This window comes from Polyodon spathula, chromosome 21, assembly GCF_017654505.1.
Source record: "Polyodon spathula isolate WHYD16114869_AA chromosome 21, ASM1765450v1, whole genome shotgun sequence".
Lineage (NCBI taxonomy): Eukaryota > Metazoa > Chordata > Actinopteri > Acipenseriformes > Polyodontidae > Polyodon > Polyodon spathula.
The window spans coordinates 25,301,794-25,323,378 of NC_054554.1; the positions used below are offsets into that span (position 1 = coordinate 25,301,794).

General features: G+C 37.7%; 1 protein-coding gene across 1 annotated transcript; it reads right to left on the minus strand.

Annotated features, from left to right (window-relative positions):
* Window positions 1-2,877: 2,877 nt before the first annotated feature.
* Window positions 2,878-16,895, minus strand: LOC121296085 (complement C1q tumor necrosis factor-related protein 1-like). The gene is made up of 4 exons (XM_041221270.1): window positions 16,775-16,895; window positions 5,168-5,358; window positions 4,782-4,906; window positions 2,878-3,622 (listed from the first exon to the last, which is right to left on the minus strand). Exons 2-4 carry the CDS (start codon window positions 5,350-5,352, stop codon window positions 3,072-3,074), a joined length of 861 nt encoding a protein of 286 aa, XP_041077204.1. The 5' UTR covers window positions 5,353-5,358; window positions 16,775-16,895; the 3' UTR covers window positions 2,878-3,071.
* Window positions 16,896-21,585: the final 4,690 nt, after the last annotated feature.

Sequence of the window (21,585 nt, forward strand, 5' to 3'; positions counted from 1 at the left end):
AATAAATGCCAAGGAGACAACATGTTTGCTGTTCATGTCCTGAAATCCAAATCTTAAGCCCCAATGAAAACATGTTGAATATTAGTTTACCATACAGGGGGTCTTATAAAGTAAATACTTTGACTCAAAGACATATTGCTTTTAGATATATTAGCACCACTACGGCATGATACAAAACTCTTAACACCATTATTTATCGAGCCTCCTGTAGCACAATTGCAGGTTGAGCATCGCTTTCTCTTCTGCTCCTTTTTCCTTTTTCACAGTTTTATCTTTACAATATGAAACCCCACAGCATATCAAGAATTCCCCACTGTACTCATTTGTTATGGCTGAAAGTGCATCATTGTTCTCTGCAGTGTGTTGAATGAAATAAACCCTCTGCTGCAACAGAGTGAGATCCATTACAAAGATTTATTGTGCAATTAAAAGACTGTCACAGAAGGAGTTTTTTTCTGCACCATACAGCACGCATATTGAGAGGCGCTTAACGTGCATGCATAAGAATCATTAGCAAGACGTAATTTAGTACTTCAAAATCTGATATGGGTAATTATTAGCAGAGAACCAGGTACCGTACAGCTCAATTACATTAGAAGAGAATTATAATACTTAAAATGTTCCATTTAGTTGGGTTTTGGGCTTTTCAAAAGGATCATGATAATTTACAACACCAAAATAGATCATGTCTAGGTTTCCAGTGAAACATATATGCAGGTTCTGGTATATCTGTAAGAAAAAAGAAAATGACTATAACACATGCCTAGAGACTTGTTGACTTTGTTTAACTTTTCTCCCCATTAGTGGGATGTGTATATTAGCCATTCTACAGTAAAATACCACCAATCTCTGATTTAATGATTAAAAGTAAACAATTATTATACATTTTATTATTATCAAGTTTGATTTGCTTGTTAACATAGTGCACAGAATGAGACAGTACAACAGGCACACTTTATTTATCTATCGGGCACTAGGCATGACAATTGCTATCTGCTGAAGACACATTGGAGATATTGGAGAGGCAAGTCTCAAGCCTTGTTAAAATGATACTTTTACAATCTCTGGTCCCAAGTTTGGTAACTGCGTAACTCACATAAAATACACAAATTGTTCAGCCGGTTTAAAATGTCTTTTTTATTAAATAAAAAAAAAAGCTGGATACATTAACAGACATGTTTATATGGGGAGGCTTTGGTAGTTACTGTCTGTCATCAGTGTTTTACATTGCCTCTGTCCTTTTTTGTGGGCAACTCTTTTGAACGCAAGACATTTCCCATCCTCAACCCATATCTTTATAGTACAACTCAACTGAGTGGACTACAAGTTCCAGAACAAGGAATCCTATTGGGTTATCTTTTTACAAATGGATTTGTTCCTGTAGTCTGTGACCTAGATTCCTATTAGTATTGTGTAATATATTTTATTCCAGCGTATTACATGTGTAATATAAATCAACTGGCCAATTCAAGCTATTTATGAAAGTAAGCTATTTTGAAAAATACTTGACAATCAATGGATTCCATTGATAAATACAAAGGACTATATCCAGGTGTCTCTTGAACCCATCTGTAGTGCATGTGCTGCATTTGCCTTGCCTGGTACTGCAATGGATACAATGTTTAGTAACACTGTGAAAGAGTACAAATGCATTATTATTTAGATTGCTGATCCCATGTTTATTTTGTATGAGACATCTTTTAATAAAACAATGGTTTGGAGGGTTTTCCAAATATATAATTTACTCAAAGCCTCCACTAGTGTTTTCTACTGTTATAACAACCTTGACTTGCAAAATAGAAAAACGTTGAGTGAATTAGCTCGCATCACTTGATTTTCAAGGTGTGGTACCCGAAGCATAATCAACAAGTACAGAGAAACATAATCTGTAATTTTCAAATCCAGGACTGGAAAACCCATAAAGCTGTCTAACAATGATGAGCAATAGTTGAAGATAGTATCCTTATGAAATAGAAAGACAACAAGCGTTGAATTGACAACAGAACTGGCAGAAGGCACAGGTGTCGTCCATCAAATCAACAGTAGAAAACACTAGGGGAGGCTTTGAGTAAATTGTTGATGCTCATAATGCATCAGAGTAGAAAAATGCAACATGTATAAGACTTTTGTACAGCAGTGTGTGTGTGTGTGTGTGTGTGTGTGTGTGTGTGTGTGTGTGTGTGTGTGTATATATATATACTCTTCTTTCAAGTCTAACCTGATGTAAATGATTGCTTGTAGTTATTTTAGTAAACATATATTTTAAATATCATCTTTTTATTTTCTGTCCAATACATACTGCAGATTTTTAATAATTTATTTAGTTGCCTGTATTTCTAAACAAATGCCTTCTAGATGTCATGATGTAAAGCAATACATATATATGCACATGTACTTATTTAATTATATATTTAATTATATATTTATTATTAAGAATATACTCATTAAAACAATGATTTTGGAATGCTTTTAAGGTGGTTTTGATAGCAAGATAGACTTGTTTATTGGGTAACACTTTATTTTAAAGTGTCTCTAACTACACTATAATTACACCGTGTCACTACTTTGTAATTATATGTAACCACAAGGGTAAAAACAGTGTAATTACGAAAGATAGTAGCAATTGTCAACGTTTACATTTTGTAATTACGCATTTTGTAACTACACGCCAATATGTGTAGTAAATGTTAATTGGTAGTTTAATTTAGGTAAACCAGCAGGGGGTTAAAATATATATATGTATATTATTAATTATATATATATATATATATATATATATATATATATATATATATATATATATATTTATTATTTTATTTTATTATATACCCAGAAACTACATCCCTAATGAAGGGATTCTTGTACTTGTAAAAAAACTGATGGAGAATAGTACAACAAACCTTGAGAAATAAATATTATATAATACTATGTGTTACATGAAAATACAGGTTTGTTCTGAATGCTAGACATGACGTGACAAGACAATGACAATAACGCTACTATCTATTTCCTATTCAAATTGTTTCACTGTAGAAAAGCCAACCGAGACAGTCCTGCAGCCCCTGTCCTTGCTAGCCATCGCTATTGGGTTTGATCAGGTAGCCGTTGAAAGTAATGTAGGTGTCAAAGTCATCGCTGAAGATGGCATTCTCGCGCTCGCCCTTGAAGAGACGCACCCAGACCTCATCGTTCTGCTCAAGCTCCAGCATCAGACTCTGGCTCTGCATGATGCTGCGGTCGCTGGGCTGGGCGTATAGGACCACCAGCTCCTGCTCGTTCTTCATCAGGTGCAGGTAGGTCTCCTTCTGGTTCCAGGTGTGCACGTTTAGGCTGAAGTAGTAGACCCCAGGGATGTAGCAGTAGAACTTGCCGGAGAACATGTTGAAGTGCTTGTAGAGGTTGACAAACTCTGTGTCGTAGATGAGCGGCTGGTAGTAGTCGTTGCTGTGCAGGGCCTTCTTTCTCCCCACTGAGAAGGCAGAGTAGTAGGTCTTGCAGGGGTCCCCCGGAGAGCCAATAGCACCCTTGTGCCCTTTCATCCCTTGAGGGCCCCTGGGTCCAGAACTGCCGGATTTCCCTGATTTTCCGTGGGTTCCCCGTTCTCCTCTGTGACCTTTCTCACCTGAAATAAATTAAACGTTTCAGGTAAGTGAAATTCATGCAGTAATGCCTAAAGGGGTGGTAAAAATGAGTATGGACTGGGTATAAAAAGTATACACTGTATTAAAATAAAATTGATGTTGTTAGATATTTTACAATAGTCTGTTAATTGTACACTTCTCTAGATTCTGGCATTTTGGGGGAAACCTCAATTGCGATAGTTTTCTATGGTCATTTTGCTCAAATGCTATTCAATGTTCCAGATTTACCAGAGGGACATTTATAGACAGAACATTGCTTCTTTAACTTGTATTCCATAATCACCATGGTCTTTTGAAATAAAGTCCAAGACATTTTGATCCAGCCAGAACTATTTTAATGTATACCCTCGCCCAAAAGCAATATGTGTCTCCTAATGGCGTCCATCTTGTAATTAAGATCATTAACTTTCCCTTTGAAAAAGTTTGTTTGAAACCGCAGGGTAGAAAATCCAATGAAAGTGTGGCATTGACGCTCTTCAAAATATGAGAACTATTCACAGGGCCCTGGTAATGTCAGGGTGTGGACTGAAACCACAGACCAGTACTGGTCTCCCGTTTCCTTTTGTGTTAACCTCATACTGGCACCAGAGCAGCTAAAACATATTTACTCACTAGCATTCGATTTGATTTCTTTTTTCACAGCCTTTTCATAACTTGAGTAAACATTATTTGCCCCTCCTTGGCTGAAATGCTTGATTTAGAAATCTGAGAAGCGCAGTATTTTGATGGCATTAAAAAAAAACATAGTTATCTGTTTGTCATTTTTCTGATTGAACCCATTACTGCGTGTATCATGTTATCAAGATATTTTGTCTCGCCTTGGCTAGAATTGATGTTCTGCAGGTCAAAGTATCTTCAGAACGTCATTTATATTTATGGGAGGAATCTGTTCACTCCAAAATCAATAACAGCATTTCAGGAACTTCTTGCTTAGTATTTGCCAGACTATCCTGGTCATACTTCCTACTAGCCTCACACTTCCTCTTTTTGGGGAATTGCTGCGGTGAGGGGAAGAAATTGTTGGACATTCTGAATTGGTGAAGATGTTTGTGCCGGGTATTTTAAGGAACATAGCAGGGTTGATTGATGTGAAAAACTGCAAGGCTTGCAAGGCCCCTGTCTCAAAGTTTAGCAGCCTACCTTTGAGGATGGTGATATTAATCTGAGGTACAAACTGGAACGCGGGGATGGGGTGCAGAGGAGGGGGCTCCTCTCCTGGGTCACAGCAGCGCAAACACTGCGATCCCCTCTCTCCGTCCCGAGACCTGTCACAGGAATAATCAAGGACAAAACATTACGTAACGGGCTCCCAAAACAAAGCATGGCAGGACACAGCATGTATATGCAGGAAAAAAGATTCTGCCATTATAGTGTCATTAGGAGGAAATGAGCGAGTCATGGAGTGATACTTCTAATTCTGTTAAACCTTTATTTATCTTTCATCTCCTCATTTGCACATAAGTGTATAAGTCTAACCCCTGTACTACACGGACATTCCTCGTGTCTGAGTCTGAGTCAGGACTCACCTGGCTCTCTGGTTCTGTGTTCTGTAGTCAGACTCGGTGGGATCACGGTGGGACCTGTGGTCTTCATTCTCAAGATCCAGTTCGGAGCGAGTGATTCGGTATGGGTCAGACACCATGCCAGTACAGGTAACCCACACCACAGCAGGTAGAATCAGGACACAGAGGGAGAGAGCAAAGCCTGGCATTGTGAACTACGAGGGAAAAAAGGGCTTTCATTAGATTATGTTTAAACCTTTAGCTGAAGTACATTGCAATGGGCTGTTATCATTACACATGAGAATAAACATAAGGGTTCCAACAAATACTCACTTCATAATTACTGCAGTTGAACTAGTTTTAAAATACAGCTATTCAGCTGAGCATGTTTATTTTTTATGTGACTGTCCACAACAATGAACTGCTAGAATGTTTAATATCCCCTTCACTCACTGCATATATAATTGTACCATGTTAAGGATTCCTATGTATGCCTGTGGCAAAGTGGCTGAGTGGAAACAGGTGCAGGAGTGAAACAGACAGAGCCTTATAATCCTGTTTGGAAAGGGTTTTTTATTTATATCCAGGTCTAGTGACCAGAAACAATAATCTCCCGGCAATACACAACAATGTGTACTGCACGGAGTAAACAATACCGGGCTTGCAGACCCAAACAATAAACAATAATTACACTATGTAACTATATTTTTGTTCCTGGGTAGTGTTATTTCCTAATTGCTTATGCCTCAAAAGTATAGAAAATGGCTATTATTCCCCACAAACTTTGCTTTTGTGGCCAGGACAGTGATATTTCAAAATATCACTATTTCCAATGGGAAAACGGTCAAATGTGTGTCTTTTCGTTCACATAAAGTCAGAAAAAAACAACATATGAATCCAAATTAACATGTATTTATACTAAAGTAACACAAAAATGATTACAAAAGATTTAGAAGTGAGTAGTTTTTCGAGATTTATGATTATACTGTAAATATCATTTCATTTTTGTATTACTTTAGTATAAATACATGTTAATTTGGATTCATATGTTGTTTTTGTTGTTCAGTTTATTTTGTGACAGTAGTGCAGTGCTGTTCCAGCTTTAGTGCTGGCCCTTGGCGACAGCTACGGAATCGTGTTAGCCATGTAGCAATTTGCAAAAAAGGACAAATTACACACAGACAAACAAACAAAACACTCACGATACTGTTTCTGAATTTACGGGGCCTCTCACAGTCCTTCTTGGTTCATACATACAGACCAATGCAAAGGAACAGATTGCGATTCTCCATCCACTTTTATACTATCACACATGACCCCTTGGTAAACAAGTGCAACCACCTCTCCAATCTGCAGCTGCCACGTCGTTTCCCTTCCGGGTCAATGCATTATTGCAACGGAGTCCCACCCCCTTTCTAGCTGGCCGACATCTCTTGAACCCTGAGAAAGAACTGTCAGGCCAGCCCGTCCAGGGAACTCTGTTCTCACTGCTTAGCGCCCTTACCGGGAAGGAGGAAGATTTACACCCAAGAATCATTGTATTTCTGTCACAATGCCATACACCTTATTATTCATTTGTTTTGACAACCTATGTAAACAGTTAAAAAAAAAAACTGAAAATGAAACACAGAAAGGGATTTAAAGAAGTAATCTGGAATAAAGTTCTTAAACTACTTTAAATAGTACAGAAGTGCAGTGGTTTACTAGTAAACAGACAGTGCGGAATGACCCATGAAAAAAACAAAGCCACTGTATACCTCCAGCTCATTTTTGTGGCACAGATTAATTTTAGAGGCCTGTCTTTTTGTTGTTGTTTTTTAACTGTTAGCTCCTAACCCCTACAACAGCAATGGGAGCTTTTGAACCGCTGTCAGATCTGTTAGCTTCCAAACCTCAAACCGCATGCCTTCCAAAAACAAGGGCCTTTTCAGCAGATGTGCGTCAGTCTAGCAATGTAAAGTTCAATGCAAGCTATAAAGTCCAACGAAGGACATTCTAGCTGGGATATCTCTTTATTATTCCTTTTGCCAGGACAAAATAGAAACAGCTGGAAAATAATTACGCTAAAAAGATAATTTGTGCATTATCTGTGATCTCAATGGTTTGAATGAAGACAAAAAAACACGAGACATGTTCTTTTGCCCAGTGGATTATAGTGCTAAATTCCCTCTTTAATAAGATCACAGGATAGACAAATCGGAAAGGAAAACTGGCAGTTTGAAACATGTGCAGTACTTGTCAGATTGTTGTTAGCTGGTCCTTTTCTGGTTGAGAGCTTTACAACGGCTGCTTCTTTCTTTCCTTCTGCCTTCCATTAAATGAGAAGCTTCATCATACTGTATTTCTTTGCATATAGAAAACTAAACAGTCACTTTTTCATGCTGGTTTCTTACTATTCAGTAACTTTTCTTGTCTTGATCATCCTGTACACACTGGTGTGTGTAGTTGTGATGTCTTCTCATATACTTGTTGTATTAAAATAATTAAATTGATTAAAAACAGTATGAAAATGAGCCTGCAATTGTCAGAGGTTTTAGTAGTAAACATTTCTAAAGAGAAGCAACTGAATCATATTATTTTTGGTAAGGGTTAAATGCAGTGCTGAGTTTCTTCAGGAATGCACAGAAAGCCATTTCAAGTGGGACTCAAGGGCTTGGGGAGGGTGCAGTATAAAGGTTATGAGAAGAATTAATTCTGCTTTGGAATAGGCCAGATGTGAAGCAGAGATATTCCCAGGAAACATATCCTAACCATTACATATTTCTACGTATAGAACCATCTGTTAGCCAAGGCAATCTGTATAATATCACAGAATAAACCAGAAACCACTGAAGGGCCTTTGAGACAATGAAGTGAAGTAGGGGATTTAAATCTGGTCCAGGGTGGAGTGACCTGTTTTGTGCCTGACATGACATTTTAAAGGTGTAGTGCCCCATACGGTTTTACCTACTACACCTTTATGTTCCTAAAGCTGAGGTAACACAAAGCTACTTTGTGGCTTACAACTAGGTTTCAGGCCACTGCATGACACGCTGGAAGACTGTTTGGGTTTGATACAGCAAAGTTGCCTCAAACTAGGTCTTCTGGTTTCCTGGAATCAGGTTTCAAGTCACTGTTCCTGAAAAAGCGGTTGATTCTTATATCAGTGATTCTTATCAACGGAGTGCACTGTATATGTATTATTATTATTTAAAATGTAATGTTTTGTGTATTTAAAACATGCTGTTTTATTGTTAGTATTATTTACAGCCTGGGTGGGGTTACATTTTTTTAATTATGGTAAATTTAATTATAATAAACTAGTTAATTGATAGCCTGTTAATCCCTCTGCCATAAAAACAAGCAGCTTTGGCTGAACGGGATTGGGGTCCAGAGTGGAGAGAGAAGGAGGTACAGAGAAAAACAAAACTAATAAAAATTGCTACTCGTGCTGGAAGGACCAGCGCAGTACTTGAGTGTCAGTGTTTTGTGTTCGTGAGTTATTTTATGTGTAAACCTTTATTTTGCTTGGTGAGCTGTTTTGTGGAAGTGTTTTGTTTTCTGTTTAACCCTTTTCTTTATAATAAGTCTGTGCAGAAGCGCTTCATTCACCAAAACTGTCGTCTGTCTGTTTCCTGGCCTGCCGTTACCACACGGTCTCAGTTACACATTGTTATTGTTTTAATGACAAATACGTTGATGTTGTATTATTTATACAGTATTATTCCGAAATGTTGATGATGAATTTTAGAAATATTACAGACTGTAACCTTATCAGAGTTCCCAACGGTAAATTTGCACAGTAGTTTCCCATGCTTGTCCAATGCCTCTACTGTGTATTTATGATATGCTTATGTATTGTATGCCTCTGTGCTTTTATTATGCTTTACTTTGTCATTACACTGGTGTGCTATTTATTTTAAAACTTTCACAAGTATTAAAACAGCCAAGTTTGTGTAAAGCCAGCAGACAAATAATGATGTGATATCTATAATACAATAGGGTATTTTTTGGCTAGTAAATAATCATTTTATTCTAACATCTTTGCAGTTTGTTAAGTTTTTGGTCTAATGTCACTTTTTTGAACCATTATTTTGTTTGTTTAGACCAGTGGTGCACAACTCAAGCCATGGAGGGCCAGTGTCCCTCCTGGTTTTGTTCTAACCATACCCTATATTAGTTAATTGGACCAATTAAGCTTCTAATAAGGTAAAATAAAGTACTTTAGGGTGCAGTTGGAATAAAAACCTGCAGGGACACCGACCCTCCAGGACCGAGTTGTGCACCACTGCTTTAGACAGATGAGACATACTGACTTCCATATTTCTGTTTTGATTTATTCGAACTTGGCTTGATAAACCCCTAGTGGTCATGGTGGTTATTAAACATTAAATTAAAAACATGAACAATATTTGTAAAAAATCCATGTAAGTGCTCAGACAAATTGTATTCCTTAGATCATCTCAATCTTGTTGAGTATGCACGAGTGTCTCAGTTCCATGGAGATCTGGGTTGGCTGTGTTGTACAGCCAACCGTTATACAGGGACCGTTATTGATATTGGAAGGGAGTTGAATCTGATTCCTTTCCTGGAACAGGCAGTCTGGGCACATTCCTAAGTGAGATTACAAGGAAGTAAAACACACACCACCAGTGAGATCCTCTCCATACTGGCAGCTGAAGAAATTTTGAGCAGCTGGGGACAGGCCAAGGATAGTATCGAGATACTGGGCAGTGTCAGCACAGAATAGTGCTTATGGAAACTAAACTACCCAATGGGTACACTACAATAGATGCCAGTCAAGTAAGATTGTTGATCACCGAGTGTCACTGTGCGCTATGCAAAAATTCCACTTCCGCACAATGATTAGACCTGCATTTAAACATAAGCATCCTTAACTTGGTTCAGTAGCTTATTGGACTGTAGTGTTCCCTTTGGATAATTATACTGATCTCCGCAACTTGGCTTTTTATATATTTTTGTAAGTGTGGCTTTAATCCTGTTTATAAATAATAATATTATAAAAATATGTCTCGGTGGTATCATTGTGTGGCTTATGAAATGTATCTAGATATTGGCTCCTAAACCACACTTCCTGTATTACATTCTTAGTGAGCTCACACATATTCCATACTGTTTATCTTGGACTTAAAACTGTACAATGCATTAGCAAGACCTCATCTTGAATATTGTGTTCAGTTCTGGTCACCTCGCTACAAAAAGGATATTGCTGCTCTAGAAAGAGTGCAAAGAAGAGCGACCAGAATTATCCCAGGTTTAAAAGGCATGTCATATGCAGACAGGCTAAAAGAATTGAATCTGTTCAGTCTTGAACAAAGAAGACTACGCAGCGACCTAATTCAAGCATTCAGAATTCTAAAATGTACTGACAATGTCGACCCAAGGGACTTTTTCGACCTGAAAAAAGAAACAAGTACCAGGGATCACAAATGGAGATTAGACAAAGGGGCATTCAGAACAGAAAATAGGAGGCACTTTTTTACACAGAGAATTGTGAGGGTCTGGAATCAACTCCCCAGTAATGTTGTTGAAGCTGACACCCTGGGATCCTTCAAGAAGCTGCTTGATGAGACTCTGGGATCAATAAGCTACTGACAACCAAACGATGTTTCTTATGTTTTTATTTTCTCATGACTGTCCACACATCTGAAATCTTTGAAAAACAAAGTGAGTGCCGGTGACCTGGCCCCTAAATAACCTTTTGTTCTCTAGCTCTGATACGATCAAGCACTTGTGACAAGAAGACTCGCAAATACACATACACACGCATACACACACACATACACACACGCACACACGGCACATACTACTGTGTTCATTATATGAAACCATGAAACAAAACCTGATATGATTAAACCCTTCTTTGTTCCTGTTTCCTAAACAAGTCCCTAGCATTTTTCAGCAGGCAGTTTTATACTCGGCTGTAAAGAAAGAACTCAGTTGTTTATTAGATGTGCATTTTACGCCTGTCGTGGCTTCCGAGTCAAGTTAAGTGAATGAATATTAAAAAACTTAAACAAGATTAGGAAGTGGAGTGTTGCAGCATTTTAGTTAATGGCAGGCTGGAAAAACAAAACAATACAATTGGCCAAGCAGTGTAATGGGCAGGTAGGAAGGCACCACCTCGATCTGATCCCTAGAGGGAGCACTACCCATGGTAACTCAGCAGAAAAACTTTGTGTGTGCTCAGTGCTGAACACTTTTCAGAAACAATAAAATCACTACAAAGAAAAAAAAAGAAACAATTGCATTGAAATCATTGCAAAGCTGTACACAATGTGGTGCTGTAGACAGTGGCTGAAAATTGGTGTCCAGACTGTGAAGGACTTGACAGTTTTATAGCAGAGTTGTTTGTTCTGGCTAGGTTTGCTATTGGGCTAATAGGGTTGCAACAAGGAATTCAATGCACTGATTCAAAAACATTCCCAAATTGTTACAGCAAATCTCCCATGCCAAGAAACCCAACCGTTTTTTTTTTAAAGAAAAACACATTCACTGCTTAACAGTTCCATAGAGACGACTATTAAGTTAAAAACATGTCCCTGGCAGTGCAAAGCTTCTGACAAAGCCAGCCCTGCAGAGGTAAAGCCTTGGGTATTCAAACCTGTGCTAATACAAACAAGGGAACAATTAACAGACTAGAAACTGAAAAATGAAGTGTTGATTACTTCATTGATTTTTGCATGTGGTGTACAAGCCTGGAGTATCCCTGTCATAAATGCCACCAATATTCGCTATGACTTTAAGCTGGGTAGTGCTGGTATGGTTCCCCGCCAACCAAGTGAAATTTCTGTTTATTAGCAAATTGCTTGAAATGGTGGTTCTGAGTGCAAGTGGCATAAGCTGATCTAGCCCTTAACACACACACAGTATATGAGCCTTGCAAAACAACTCAGAACAATTGCAAACATCCAAAAAGGAAAGGGGACAGTATATAACAAAACAAAAGTATGAATATGATATTTGAAGCTTTTTAACACAGTATATGGAACTGAGGCTTTAAGATAAGCTGTCGTTTTTTTTACATAAATATAAATCCATATTTCTACATGCTGTATATTGCTGTATATATTAGTTGACCATCTGGATTGCTTCATTCTAGAAGGGACCTTGGATTATCAGTGTAAAGATCTAATATGTTAGCAAGCATTAAAATATGCACTACCACTACACAGTACACCTGCTTAGTTCTGTTCACATTAATTATGTCTGCAGGGAAAATCTTTGTAAGCTAGTGGGATATTGCCAAGAAAGAGCAGAGGAAATGGTCTACAGTATACATTTGCTGTGCTGTTTTAGGTGCTGTGTTTAAACTATGAAGATAAATGGTGGGTACATCCAACTGGTTCCTAGTTCAAACAAGCTGTCTTGCTGAGGTACAGCCAAGGACAGCAGATGCAGATGGAGAGCAGGCGTCAGGAAGGTGCTAAACCAACTGCCAGCTCACTCCACTTCTGTTAGCATAATGTCTATTGTCTGCCCATGGCATCTTCACTTCTGAGAGGGTCTTTTTTCAAAGTGAGTGCAGCAATAACGACTGAACATGGGGCTCCACAGAAGTGGTCTTTATCCAGGTCATTATTTACTATGGGCAATGTACAGGGTTGGCATAAAGGTACTGGAAGTGTACTAGCTGATGTGGGATGTTGCACAAGCCAGCATGGAACACAATTAAGAAAATGCATAGTTTTATAGCTGCTCACTGTAATCCATGTTATATGCACTTACAGACTTCAACAGCGCCCCTTATGGGCAATTGTTTTATTGCATTTAGTGTTCCCTACACATGTGACTGAATGACCCATACATTCACAAAGATTCATCTCAATAGAGTTGATCCGATAAACAGACGGTCCATTATTACAGGTGGTCTTTGATGCAGGTTTGATTTGAATTAATACAGCAAGGGCTGGAGAGGATATGAATACAGACAAGCCCTTGGTTTCGTGGGTATTTTCTTTCATTTCCAGTTCTCTTCCCGCTCAGTTTGCCAGGGGTTTCCGCTACTCATTGTGCCAGGTAGCCTGCAGGTAATCAGACTGTATGAATCTGCATGCCAGGCTGGCAGCACACTCACACTGTACAGATGAAAGGGTGGTTTGTAGTGCAGGCCAAGGGGTTGCTAGTTCATATCATGCTCAGGGGGTAAACAAGGACATGAGTTATCCTTTCAGAACCTCAGTACTGATAAGGACTAGAATGCATGTTTAAACTAGACTCATGCATGTTTAGTTGTGCTGATTATGAATGAAATCCTTCCTTATCCTTGTATCAGCTTTTGCATTTTTTGCATTTCTATGTGCATCAGTCTTCAATGAAAAAAACTGAGTAGATTTATGGTAAGGTGAAAATTCCAGAACAGTTACTCTTTTGTATTTATATTTAATACCAACTCGCAATAAAGAAAACCCTAAATCAACAACTATGCATCAAGATTGTCACATTTATGAAAGCTGTAATTTAATTTACATGATTAAAAAGCTATAATTAATGATACATTCCAAACATACACATCTTAAACTCAAACAGTACATTGATTTGGGTGTTTTGCTATTTACCTCTTTTAAGTTTGCTTTTGATTGAGTGTTTTGAAGTTTTTGGATGAAACCCAAGATTAATTTTACCATGAACAAAGACAGAGTTATCATAAGGACACAGTAAGTAATGCATGTACCATATTATATATTATTTCACATATATATATTAAAGAACAGTAATATATTATTTGCTAGTTTATATATGTAATTATCTATTCATTACTAGTTAATACAGCACTATCCCTTGTATGCAAGTTTTTCTACCTAATAAAACACAGATGCTTTTAAAATTTCTGAAATGAACCTTATGAGTTCCAACATCAGCAGGATCTATTTGTCCCATAATGAAATTGTTTCGCTGTAGCGCACACCTCAGCCCCACGCTTGTATAAACACAATTATTTAAGGCTGTATCTGCACCATTATCACGTTGTTACTCTTTATGATTTTGTTGCTCAAATTAATGCATTTCTAAGGCTTCCTATTCCAGCTGCCTGGGCTCAGGTCCAACATTTTGTCTTGTTTTTATTTATTTTTTTGTTACATTGTTGACACAAGTTTAAACAGGGAGTCAGATGCAAGCATGAATGTTTGTATTGACCTGCAAGTCAATTGAGTTGTGCCTTACATAACCATGGTCTTTTCTTACAGAGCTCAGCGTGACTCCTCTAGAAGAGGCCCGATAACTGGGAATAATCACAGAAAAGATCCAAAGACTCCCACATATGAATCAAAACACTGATTCTGTTTTTTATATCTGTAAAGCGTGGGGAGTAGTTTTCTACAGTGGATAACACATTCTGCAACTTCAAATCCCACCTCCTACATCTCCAGGCTCCAGTGTTCCCTTATTAAAAAAAACAAAAAAGCAAAAAAAAAGTTCACACTAGAGTGCTTTTCTCACACTATTGTAATGCTGAAAATTATAACATTGCATGTCCCTACATGTTGCTACAACTGTTTAAATAATAGACCTGTCATGTTTCTTTTTATTCTTAACATCCTAACAACTTTTTACACTTATAACTTTAAAGCCTGTTTCAAAGATCTTTTCAAAATGGGCACTCTAGTGCACTGATAGTGTAGGGATTATTGCCCACAAACTGTCAAACAGGTAAACCAGCAATAATTATCCAGAAACTGAACAGAAAAACTGAAGCACTTGTTTTTATGTTTTTTTTTTTTTTTTTTTTTTTGGGGGGGGGGGGGGGGGGGGGGGGGGGGGGGGTATCACTCTTCCTGCAGTGATTTAGAGGACATATCTCAAACCCCAGTGCACTAGAGCAGCCATTTTGAAAAGATCTTTGAAACAGACTTTAAAGTTCTAAGTGTAAAAAGTTGCCAGGATGTTAACAATGAAAAGAAAAATTACAGGTACGTTATTTAAACAGTTGTATCAACACGTGAGGAGGTATAACGTTATATTTTTTTGAATCCGCTACTTACTCTTAAAATGTCACAGTGGTTTTACCATGCTTTTCTGTCCATTGCCATCTTTCCCATGTATACTATACCAGCTTGCCTTTCTATACTTGTTCTGCTTTGTACTGTATAGTCTCCACGACGGCCTAGGCTTGTATTTCCACTAATGATTGTGTATCCCTTTCAAAGTGTTGCACATACTGTATTCTGTTTTTTCTATTGTTTGTATTTGTTTTTTACCCCCAAAAAATCTATTAAAATAACTGACCCTCAAAACTGCAGATTTTTGCATGCCCTGCCGTCTATTGTTTTTTGTCAATATTTTTGGCAAATCCTTAATTTTCGTTTTTGGAGACCTCAGCTTCGGAAAGGTTGAAGCAAACAATGTTAGCCATCTCTGCACTATAGAATTTTAGTAGTCTCTCTGAATGTACTAGACAGTGAATTAGCCTTTCACCAGTGTGGTGGGTGGTCTATTCAGAGTGGGTTTGAGCCACACCAGTAGAGTTGTCTGGCTCTGCTTATCTGTCACTGTGCACAGACAATCAAACAGAAGCGAGCGTCACAGTGTGGCTTGTATCCAAAACCTAATCCAAGCAGAAAAACCTTAACTCAGGAACAAGAAAGAAAGAAAAAAAAAACATACTGTATGTGAACTCTAAGGACTAATCACGCTATTCCCTAAACAAGGGCTGCACCTGTCCCATTCACCTAACAGGATGCAGGGCTCCACTATTCATGCTTGACAAGGAACTTTAAACTTCAGTTTTAAAATTGACCCTTTTGTGTGTACAGCAACAAGCATGAATGTACGATCACTGATAGCATCATCAAAGCTGATAGAAGAAATGCTGGTTTTGAAACAACCTCCATAAGCAGCTACAATTTTGTAGTGTGCTTTATCTAGTGTACTAGTTTATGAATATCATACAATGCTCACTTTGATTATCAAAGATGTTAACCCTGGGGGGGTAAAGGGAATCTGAACTGTATCCAACATCCCATAAACCAGTTCACATTGTTGTAAAACCCCCAGCAACATCTGAGCAGGTTTGGATTCGTCTGGGCAACAAGTGCCTCTCAGAGTCTTCAGCAAGGAACAACAGAAAACATATATACTATGTATAGTACATACATCCCAGAAGCAGTCCTGTTTTATCCATGTTTCATTGTCATATACTACTGATAATAACACAGTCTCATTACCATTATCTAATAATAAAACCACATCTAACCTAATCTAATTCTAGCTTCACTGTAGAAAGCAGTAAATATAACAGAACTCCAACTCAACTCTAGATACTAACCGTGCAAGCCATGCAATTTGAAGGGTTAAGTGTTTAAAGTTATGGAGGATTTCACTATGCTTTACTACACTTTTACAATTGTTTACTGTGGTGAACTTGTTACAGTTTTCAACGTTTTTTAAGAAGTGAACAACTTTTATATTACAGAAAAGTATACAAACACTCTAAATTCGAAACCATCATCAAATGTCTTATGAACACCAAGCCTCATTTGATCAATCAAAACAGAATTTAAATAGGGTGAATGAAAAACGAATTGAGTAAAGGGACTATCAATAAACAAACAACCCCCCCCCCCCACAAAAAAAGGATATATACTGTCCTGAGAATTTAAAAAGAAGCCTCTCTTTCTCTCTTTGCTTTACCTTTGTATGTAGAGGTTATGTCAGCGAGGCTGTAGGCTTTTCTGTTGTGCGTGTCTATTAGAGTCCCTCCAGCTGGATTGTGGAATCCCACGTGAGAGATACAAGTCACAAATACAGAGAGAGAAAGAGAGAGAGAGAGAAAGGGAGAAAGGGAGGGAAGGAGGGGGAGAGAGGGAGGGAAGGGGGGGAGAGAGAGACAGGGAGGGACAAACAGAGAGCGAGAGAGGGAGAGAGAGAGGGAGGGAGGGAGGAACGATCAGAGAGAGAGCGAGAGAAAGAGGGAGGGAAAGAGTGAGAGAAAGGGAGAGAAAAAGGGAGATTGAGGCTTGTGTAACTCCCTCTTAGTAAAACTTCACAACACTCTGCCCTCCATTCAGCTTTGATGGTGAATACAAGAAAAGTACGTACTACTTAAGACAACAGGGCGCTCACTATCTAAATCAAGTAGTATACATATTTGGACAATGAATCACAAAAACAAAGCAAATAGCAACACTGTAAAAGGCAGAGCTACAAAGGCCATTGTACTTTGCACATACTAGTGCTTGTTATGATGTTTCCAATCATTTAGAATGGTGCTTTCTTACCCAGAAACCGTGTAATGGTGTTACCTTTCAGCTCTATCGGATCCACTTGCTTCGTGGTATAGTACAGGAACCAAAGACACATGCCTGCAAGCAGGAATAAATTGAGCAGCAGAGAAAAATAATAAAAATGTCATTAATCAAGAATTTGTTAATAGTAATATATTACCCAGCTAATATTGATACTCACACATTATTGTTCTACAAGATTTCTCTTTGGAGTTTGCCTCAAGAGTTAAGCACGGTCTGTCTTGTATTTTAATGTGTAACCAATGGAATAATATGCTTCAAATACTATCATTTTAATAAATGAAAGAGATTAATAGGGCTTTGCTTGTGTTTTAAACTAGAATATCTCAACCAGGAATATATTCACCCATATCTTAAACATAAAACCTGAAAACTAAAGAAACTTTTTATGTCCATGAACAGTGAGGTATGATTTCACCTCTCAGCTCTGGGAGAACATTTGTTCCTGGGCATCTATCCTGAATTGTGAAGAACAATTTGTTTATAAAATAGTACTAAAGTTACAGAAAAAGTTACAAATTAAGAGACATCCTACTGGAAAAACAAGTGTGATGCTTGTTATCCAAAAGACTTTATCAAGACTTGAAATAGTATTGTTACATAGCATGCCATAATCTACTATGTGATTCTAAAGACTCCATGGCTTATCACATTCTGTAGCCTCGTCCTGTAGGCTGGGCCATGACATAACGTCTGATAAACTTTACTGCTTTTCAGGTTGACATTTGTTTCTTTATTAAAGCAGATACTGGTACATGTTTTGTTTGTGTTGGCTACTGTGATGTAAGGACTAATCAGATTTTATATGTGACAGATGCTGGCAATCCATGCGCTGGAAAATCAGGCTGTCAGCAGATTTTCAATTACTGAGCCCAAAATACACGTAGAGTAAACTTGATATGGACACATGGTAATTGTGTTTTATTTTACATGTTTTTTTGAGGGTTTTTTTTTTTTTTACATAGCACAGAGTGGCCAAATGTTGCAAATTCAGCTAATATTTCTAAGGGAATGTCCAATGTTAAGCATCCCTAATGTATTATTGTACATTTTAAAAGCTACACATTCCAGGGGCTTCTTTTGTGCTAAACATGCACTGATACAGTAGTTCTTCTTTTGCTTTCTACAGAACGAAGATATTAATCGTTTGAAGTTTCTGTTCCCTCTTAACAGGTGAAACTGGCTCAAGGAATTGCTGACCTTCAGAAAATTGAAAGCCAACCATCAACTACCCATAGTTTAATTACACCAGGGACTACATAAAAAGCAATATAACGTTTAACTGCAGCTGGTGAAAAAGGTCTGCTTTGCAAAATGTATTTTAATTTAAACCATCTGCTCATAAAGTGCTTGGGCTGTGGTTTACAGAGGAAGAGTAAAAAAAACAACTACCCAAACCAAGAGATCAACAGCAAACTGCCACACATCCGGCATTTCACTAATGCATTCCAAAAAAGATTTTAAAAAAATTAAGATTTAGCTTTTTACAAATGAATCATAATTTAACATAATTGTTACTGGTGCTACAGTAGCAGTCTTTCATTTTTCAGATTTGTTTTGGATCAATTGCCCAGTTCGTGATCCCCCTACTTCTAACACTACGTCATATATAACACTTCACAAGCTGCCAGATATCACTGTTGATTTGGGACAGGGTCTAATTCTTAAGGAATAAAAAGTACTACCAACACTTTTATTTGTGTTTCTGATAAGCAGGGGCAGCACAAGGAGTACAGTCGCTAGTAAGCCTGAAGCCTGTCCTGGAAGGACCGTCCTCTTACATGGTACTATAGGACATATTCCCTGAATATGATAATACATGAACATGTATTAGAAATGTAGCTGGATTCATTAATGAAACTGTGTGTCTTGAGAAACAGGGCAAACTGCTGTGTCCTGAGAAGGGGGACTCTGGTTTGCAGACATACTGAACTTACACGTGTGAATTATCTATACATAATTCCACTGTCTGCTCAGTGACTAAAACTACAATTTGCTAATGTGTTCTGTCAGCAAGGTTTGGTGAAGTAGACAGAAGGGAAAAGAATAGTAAACAGACACTAAAGAATCACTCGTATCAATTTATCAAGCTAAAGACCCGCCCCTTCCACTCCTGAGTGTGTTTCAGAACTGTTTATAGCATCTCTCCTATACAAAGTCTGCTGAAGGAGACATCCTGTAATTTGTGGGATTGGGTTCTGGAATTGAAGCCTGGGGGCAGCCTCTGTGATGCAGGAGTACTCTTATCTATGAGGAAAAGGAAGGTATTGCAATGGAGAATTCCATTGGGATTGCAGGGAAAGCTGCCAAATGGAGAGGCTGGGTCATGGTTTATTAGATGAAGATCTGGATTTACTCCTTAGTTTAGATAATTTCCCAGACATACATAAAATAGAAATAACCCATCAAAGACAGGTTAATAATAATAATAATAATAATAATAATAATAATTGAATAAGAACCTAATTAATTAATACCATAAATGGTAAGTTTTATTTAAGTACAAATAAATGTTTCTAGGGTAATTTTAATCAGGTTGGGCCAGGATATTAAAATCTCTCTGTATGGCAAAGTGCCTCTGTGACTGGATTCCAACCACATTATTATAAACAGTTTGTTAATCAGCCAGAAAGGTGTACACAAATCGCTGGAAAAAATGATGCTAAATGTTCCAGCTTTCTCTGAAAAACATTTTCTCTGTGAACTTGTGGATGTTTTTTTTTTTTTCTTTTTCTGGTAAAGAATTTAAATAGAGCATGCAAATTTGATAATTAAAGGGAAGGCTATTTTTTTTTATTATTATTATTTCCACTGCACTCTTTTGTGCCAACACGCAAAGATATATTTTAAAAACAGGCCCTCTCTGGACTGCAGATGTTGGTGGCAGCTGCCAGAATTATAGCAGAACTGCAGACATGGTAAAAACGAATGTGCCACTGTGGCAAAGCAGAGGGAAGCTCTGCACATGGGTGCATGTTTGTGTGGTTGTCTGACGATGGAAACTGTGTTTAATTGTTTAATTGAGTGATTGAGGTATGGTTGGAAAAGTGTGGAATGTGGCCAGGTGGAAATTTAATGATTAATTGTCAATCTACCCCTAGCCACACCCTTTAAAAGGAACAAAGGAATGAATGTTTGGGGGTCGTGTAGGTGAGTGCCTGGAGCAGAGAAAACAGAGTGAAACAGAGTCAAGTACCGTGATAGCGAGGTTTGGGTACTGTTTTGTTTATTTTGAAGAGTTCACTGTATAGGGTTTTTTGTTCAAACTGTTATTTTGTTCCTGTGTTTGTTTTGTGTTTATTAAAAGTGCACAAAAAGCACTGAACTACAAGTCCTGTGTTTGTGCTACTTTCCTCGATTGTCTGCAAGCCACTACTACCTCATAAAGCTAAAATGATGTGTCACAAACACAGTTACATTTGTATTCTGAATATGATGTTTCTAAGATCTCAGAATGAAAGCCGAGCTGGGTTTGGTTAGTACTTGGATGGGAGACCATAGACTGCATGAAAGTGGGCCTTAAGCGGGCACATATCTTCACTGAGTCAGAAATAAAGCAGTGCTTCTGACTGGCCACTAGATGTCACCTTACACTAAAGTATGACAGAAGAAAAAGTAAGACCCAGACTAGGTAACCATTTATCCATATTACAAATCGTTCTTGCAGGGGTCAAGAAGAGCTACTTCCTTGTAGTGACCCCTGGGCAACGTTTCTGACGGCAAAAAGCTCTTCAAATCGAACTTACCATGCAATGCTTAAGCAAAGCAATGTTGGGCCTGGTTAGTACTTGGATGGGAGACCTCCTGGGAATACTGAATGCTGTAGACTGCATGTTAAGCTAAGCTCATATATATATATATATATATATATATATATATATGTATATATATATATATAATATGTATATATATGTGTATATTATATATAATATATATATATATATATATATATATATATATATGTGTGTGTGTGTATATATATATATATATATATATATATATATATATATATATATATATATATATATATATATATATATGTTCTTGGCAGAGTAAATGCTATAGAAAGGCTAACTAACTGCAATATTTAAGAAAAGTGGAACATAGTCAAGCCAGCATTAAAGACCCCATTTATAGAGGGAGTGCATGTCTCTAGCGGCTATTCAGATAAACCTCTTTGTGTACAGTACTCTATGT

Coding starts and splice junctions, on each gene's coding strand:
- LOC121296085 (XM_041221270.1), bottom strand. CDS start 5,352: ATGCCAGGCTTTGCTCTCTCCCTCTGTGTCCTGATTCTACCTGCTGTG. Junction 4,907..5,167: donor ACACAGAACCAGAGAGCCAG/GTGAGTCCTGAC, acceptor TTCCTGTGACAG/GTCTCGGGACGGAGAGAGGG. Junction 3,623..4,781: donor TAATATCACCATCCTCAAAG/GTAGGCTGCTAA, acceptor AATTTATTTCAG/GTGAGAAAGGTCACAGAGGA.